Below are 6,761 nucleotides of genomic sequence, written 5' to 3' on the forward strand. Positions count from 1 at the left end.
TTATCAGTAGAATTGCGCTGTCAGCTTCTATCAATAGCTGCCACGGGCAGTCTGAAAAGGGGTCTGACCGCAAGAAACACAAAAAGGTAAATGACTTGTATTTGAAATCTATTATAATTTTTTTTTAATCTCTAACTGACTAATCTGTTATGTTCTTCTTAAGTTTATCTAGAGATCTTTCTATTAACACTACCTTTGTTAGCCTCTGTTATCCTCTTGAGATCCTGGACTACGTCTATGATCTCAGTGTAGCTTAAAACGTAAGCTTCATTCATCAAGAGCCAACAGTTTGCCTGAGAAAGTGAAACCTAAAAGATGGCTTTAGCTTTGCTTCTACTACTGATGGCTGGTCTAGGCGTAAGTTATACTTTCATTCTATCTACTATGAATTCATTTTATCGCCATTTCGGTCTCTCTCTCTTTCATTCTCTTTGGCAGCTTTCCAGCTCTTCTGCTGTCAATTATGAACTCCAGGCCAGGACTTTTATCAATGAATCGAGCACACGTTATTATAAATTCTATAATGACATGGCTGCCGAAACATATACCGCCAACGATGAGGAGGATTTCGATGCCTTGTTCACCAAATTAACCAATGTGAAACGCATTGCCGATGAGCTAGTTCGTATCTCTCGTGAGGCTAGCGAATTTGACCTTAGTAAATTGAGTGATTTGCGTATAAAACACGCTCTCCAGGAATTGCGCAGTGTTGGTGATTTATTTGTTCTGGGCGATGATTATTTCTCGCTGGTGCAAATGAATTTGGCTGCCCTGCAGACTTTGTCCACCGATAAGGACATTGAACCTTATATGGGGGGCGCCAAAATGCCCAATGAGGATGACAGCCCGTTGGCCTATTTTCCGGATATACAGAAGATAGTTCAGCGTAGCAGCGATGCCGATGAATTGAAATACTATTGGGAGACTTGGCGGGAGAAAAATCAAATATGGTCTTCGGTGAATTTCTACACAATTGTCCAGTCTTATCAGCGAGCGGCGAAAATCTTAGAAGTGCCGGTTCATAGGCTTTGGTATCGCTTTGACGACAGCCAAGATCTGTTACGTCAGATGGAGAGGGTAATGGAGGAATTGAAGCCTGCGTATAAGCAGCTCCATGCCTTTGTACGTCATGAATTGCATAAGAAATATGGTCAGGAGGTGGTCGATGCAAATGGACCCATTCCGGATCATCTTTTCCAGCAGGTATTGGAACAAGCTTGGAGTGATGGCAGCATTTTGGAGCAATACTTTCCACGACGCGAATTGCCACAATACGATGATTTTGTAAAGGATCGCACGGCCAAGGCTTTGATCAGTGAATCGGAAAATTTTTACACCTCTTTGGGTTTCCAGCCTCTTAGCCAGGAGTTCCACAAATCGCAGCTGAAAGAGCCAAATCAGCATAGACCCGACGATGATTGCCGTCCCTCAATATTCGATTTGACGCCGCGTGTTTATTTGATGTATTGCGAAAAGGTTAGCTTCCGTAAGCTAATGCAATATCACTCCCATATGGCTAGGGTCTATTATGCCCAGCAGAAGCAAGAATTGCCCTCGTATTATTTCAAGGCTTACAATCTGGAGTATCCAGTGGGTGAGGCTGTGGTTCTTTCGGCCTCATCACCCACTCATTTGGTTGGCCGAGGCCTGGCCAAGAACGTGCAGTTCACGGAGAAGACTCTAATGAATCGCCTCTTTCGCATGGGTATTCATACTATCCTCAACATTCCACTCTATTATGTGCACACCAAGGTGATGCATGATTTACTCAACGATTCGGTGGACATGGACACAGTAAATAAACACTATTGGAGGCTAATGGAGCAACATGCTGGCATTGAACCACCTTCCGATCGTGATGAAGATGCCATCGATTTTCCATATAAATTCTATGTCAATATTGATCAGAATTATCAAACTCAGTAAGTAGATAAAAATATTTTTTAAATTTATTTTAAGATTCCATTTTGTTTGCAGGAAATTCATTTCGGAAATATTGGGCTATCAATTTTACAAGGCTCTATGCAATTCCACCTCTCTACATGGTCAGCCTCTTCATAATTGTGATTTCTATGGCAATTTGGCAGTGGGCAACAAATTGAGGTATTATTTTATATAATTTGTAATATTTTTCTATTAAAGTCTTTCTTCTTTATGGCAGATCCATGATGAATTTGGGTTCTACGAAACCTTGGAAAGATGTCATTGGCAAAATATTGACCACGAGTCCCAATCTTAATAGTCAGGCTCTCCTGGAGTACTATGATCCCATATTGTCATGGCTGAATGCCCATAATAAGGAGACAAATGTCAAAATCGGTTGGTCTGCCACCAAGAAGAGTAAGTAATCGATTAGTTATATAGAATTTATATTTATTTAATTTTCTCTTTACAGAAATTGTTTAAAATTTTACGAAAATCAAATATATATATTTAAAACAAATAGTTTTTGGCGCTTTCATTTTGAATTTTGTGCGAGTTTTTACCAGCACTGAGCATTAAACTAGTTCCCTATCAGTGTTGCTTTCCCTTTCATTGGTGTGAGAGGGAGATAGCTGTAAATACATTTGGCGCCAATTCGAAATTGAACATGCGCAGGAGAAGAAAAATTTAATTGAATTGCTCAAGACAACAAACCAAAAATTTGTTAAACTTTTGTAATTCTAATTGGTCAAAGTGCTGGGCTTTGGGGCGTAAAATCAGTTTTTGGCTTTAACCTCAAGAGCCCTGAAAATGCTCTATTGTTGTTGTTGGTGTTGTTATTGTTGCTGGAAGTGCTGAAGTGTTGCAATGTCGCAATGTCGCTAGCGGATTGAGGACAGACAGGGGCCGGACTGGCCTGGGCTGGTCAGTTTTAAAGCTCATCGAAGCGCAGCTTGTTTTGTGCGTAGTCGCTTGATTGCATCCATATCCACATCCACATCCGACCAAGAGACGTTCACACAAAACAACTTTTCGGTTTTGTGACAATTCAGGAGTGGATTAACCAAACAACGCAAAAAGAGCTTACTTAAACTAGCAAAGGGTAATGCAGAGACTAAAGTTAAGTCTAAGAAGAGTTAAAAATTGATTTAAGATAAACTCTTGTGGATACATACATACATGTATGTATGTATATGTATATATTTCATATCGATATTGGATTTTAACCTTTTCTTCGGCATACAAAAGCATTTAAAAGAACATTTTATAACGTTCACGAAAGATTTACCTAAGTTTTCCAACAAAACACAATCTCAGAGTACTAATTGTTTTCAATTGAATACTTGTTTCCAAAATCCTGTCATGTGATATATTGTTTATAATTGTTTCTGTCGGATATCCGCATTGCTTATCCGTAGTTTCTTGTTCCTTTCCAGCTTTCGGCTTAAGACGTGGCTAACGATTTCTTCCTTTGTACAGAAGACTAAAGAACAAGGACTAGTCTTAGCTTATAAAACGAATAAAGTTCGACTATTTTGTTTGAAAAATAAAAACAATTGATTTTAACTCCAATCATTTGACTTTAAATCTGCATAGATCCAGCCATGTCTGGCAACACACGATCTACCAGTTTTTTTCTTGTAAAAATACACTTTCCTCTTAAGCATGAGACATTTTTCGATTAATGAAGTGTTTGGTCTTGTAGATAGTGTATAAAAAAGTCGTTTTTTATCTATTTTCACAACTCATACCGGACTTGGACTTGTGGAAACGCTTCAGTTGTTGCTGTTTGTTGGAGAAAGGTCAGCGGATTCTGTCTTTGCGTTCATTTCGATTTTCATTTCCCTTGCCATTTCCATTGATCGGTCATTAGCCAACGATTGTGCAACGATTGGCAAGGTCGGTGGTTGGCAGGGCGTTCCCTTCATTTAGAGCCTGGCTCTGCCTACGCCTACGTCTCCAACTCCACCTCCAACTCCATTGCCATTCAGACAGCAGCTGCTCCTCCTCCTTTTTGCTAATTGTGACATGGATAACCGTGAAATGAAATTATTTCCAGTTGCAGAGCCAAAGCTCCAACGCCAACTTCAAGTCCAACTTTGACATGGCACGGACATGAGTGAAAGGCTGAACTCTTTTTTTCTTCGTCGTTTCTTTTTTTTTTTTTTTTTTTTTGTCTTTTCTTTTGCCCGTTTTGTTTGGTTTGTTTAAATTGCCCATCAACAAATGCATTAACATTAACCCAAAAAAGGCGAATATAAAAGTAAGAAAAAAAAAAAACAGCTCAACTCTATATACCCAAATATACATATGCATGGAATTATCATATGATTATATTTTTACCCCCAAAGTTGAGAGAGTGTGCGAAATGTTTTAGCTATTCCGAACAGCAACGACAATTCGAGGCAAATATTTGGCACACAACAAAAAAGAATAAGCAAACTGAATAACTAAGCTGCTTAGTCAAATATAAAGAAAACAAAATCCAACTTAATAGGTTTTACATCAAAATATAATACACCAAAGATTCAATTCATCTTTGTTTAGCGTTACGTGAGTTTATTGAACTAAAATGTTTAGTCAGAGATTTGCATAGCTTTCAGATAATATAGAAATCAGGAAATGCCTTTAAATGAAAATGGAACCTTAAGAAATGTAAATGGGACCGGAACTGGCCCGCCCAAAGATTATAAAAAAAAATGTTGCTAAAAATAAAGTCGTGATATGCAAGTGGGTTATAGGAGAAATCGGTAATAATATCTTTAGCAAGTTGAAATGGAGCCTGTGTAAAAGTTAAAGTCAAACAACTTTTTAACAGAATTCGTTCTAAAAATTTGCATTAGCTAATAAACATGATATATAACATTTCATAAAGAATTGAATAAAGACAATTAACAAATCGGACTTGGAGGAGGCAGTTTCTTTAACCTTACCTCCCGTGAATCCGACAGAGATCACAAACGAAGGCATATCATCAAGAGAAACCTTTGCTGATCTGTTGATTGATTTTGCATAATCGTTTTCTTTAATTGTGTACCTTAAACTCCAAGAAAACTTTGCCAACCCAAAAGCCTTAACCCCTTAATGGCTAATTAAGATTTTTTGTACCATCTTTTTGAGGTTTTCTGGACGTTTTATAGAAGCATTTTAAGACTTAAGATATTAAGTCATATACCAATGGATATTTAATCGAAAAATGGATTACACCAAGTTTCAAACTCAATATTCAACTCTTTCAAACCTTTAATTGAAATATTGCTTTATTAAGAGGATGATTTTTTGGTATATTTAAAAGGAATCAAAAGTGCACTTCTTTGATATAGGAAGTCCAAATCTAAGTCAATTCTCTGGGTTATAAAGTATTTGCAAAAGAACAGAAATAATCTTTGATCCGATCCATCAGAAACGTTGATGCGTTTATAAATATTTTATGATAGCAAACCAAATCAATTAAAATGATCAAATTATTGTTTTTTCTTTAATCAATTTTTTGGCAAGAAGATCGGACTCATCATTTTCGCAAGAAAACTAAATGATTGTTTGATGAAATCTCATGCTGCGAATAACTGCCAATGCGAAGAAAACCAAAACGAACTAAGCAAGCGGCAGCAGCGCAAGCCAAACATACAAACAAACAAAGCTCCAGCTAAGCTGACCCCGAGCAATTAAGAAATTATGTATATGTATTATGCAGAGAAGAGATGTGATGAAAAAATACAACAACAGCAGCAACCAAAAAAAGAGGCAACAATAAAAAGCCATAAAAAAGCGAATGCGAATGCGGCAAGAAATACAGACTAAGCATTATGTATACGCACTGCTGGATGGCTGGCTGACTGAGTTGCTTTTCGATGCTGGCTCTCTGTTTCAGTTGTTTTTTTTTTTGTGTGTTAACCTTTCTTTATGTTGATTACAATAAAAGCAACAACAGCCACACAATGATACAGCATGCCCATAATTATCATTTGTTGCATTTCATTTGCTGCTGGTGCTGCTGCTGCTCTCTTGCTGATGGCTTGCATTGTCTTTGGCTTAAAATTTTTTGTGTTTTTTGTCCATATTTGTTTGGTTTTTTTTTTTCATATTGTAAATCATCTTCTTGCCTTGGATTTGTTGCTTTTTGTAGGTGTCGCCAGCAGCAAAAGTTTTCTTTTCTATACATTTCATTTGGTTTTCATTTCTTTTGCTTCTATTTAGTTTGCTGCTTCCTTGGCGAATTGACCAAAAAGAAGAAAAAAAACAAAAGACTTAAGACACGAACTTTACACAAAAGTGTTATATAAAAGCGGCAAGAGGTCGAAGTAGTGGCAATGGCGTGGATGGGAGGGGGCCACGGGGGTGCCCTGGCCTGCTGCTGTGTAGGTGGGTGAAATTATGCTTGTTGTTGACATCATCGCCAAAAAATTGGCCAAGAAGCAGCAGCAGCAGCAGCAACAGCAACAACTCCAGCAGCGGCAACAGTCAAGAGGCAACTCTTCAAAATTAACAACAACAAGAAAAGTGAACAACAACAAAAACAAAACAAAAAATCGAAATTAATTTTACTTTCATTTTCGTTTCGTTTTTGTGTATTTTTTTCGGTAAAGCCAATGCTTTAAGCTGTTGGCTCATTTCATTTTACTTTAATGGTTTACAATGTTGATCATCATCATCATCACGATGATAAAAATGTGGATGGATGATCATCATAAATTTTTGATCTTGTTTCATTTTGAAACTAGTTAAAATTGATATTAAATAGCAATTTCTGCAATAATAATTTCACTGGTTTTTGCAATTTTAATGCTGATCGATCAATTGTTAGGTGAGCGGTAAATGCAATGAGGAAAAGTAAAGCC

The 6,761-nt window shown here is 37.3% G+C and overlaps 1 protein-coding gene across 1 annotated transcript; it reads left to right on the plus strand.

Moving 5' to 3' along the window:
* The first annotated feature begins 287 nt into the window (after positions 1–287).
* On the plus strand, positions 288–2,445 carry Ance-4. The gene is made up of 5 exons (XM_068290178.1): positions 288–357; positions 439–1,922; positions 1,978–2,103; positions 2,162–2,340; positions 2,396–2,445. Exons 1-5 carry the CDS (start codon positions 316–318, stop codon positions 2,404–2,406), a joined length of 1,842 nt encoding a protein of 613 aa, XP_068146279.1. The 5' UTR covers positions 288–315; the 3' UTR covers positions 2,407–2,445.
* Positions 2,446–6,761: the final 4,316 nt, after the last annotated feature.

Source organism: Drosophila tropicalis, unplaced genomic scaffold (genome assembly GCF_018151085.1).
Source record: "Drosophila tropicalis isolate 14030-0801.00 unplaced genomic scaffold, ASM1815108v1 contig_593, whole genome shotgun sequence".
In the NCBI taxonomy this organism is placed as follows: domain Eukaryota; kingdom Metazoa; phylum Arthropoda; class Insecta; order Diptera; family Drosophilidae; genus Drosophila; species Drosophila tropicalis.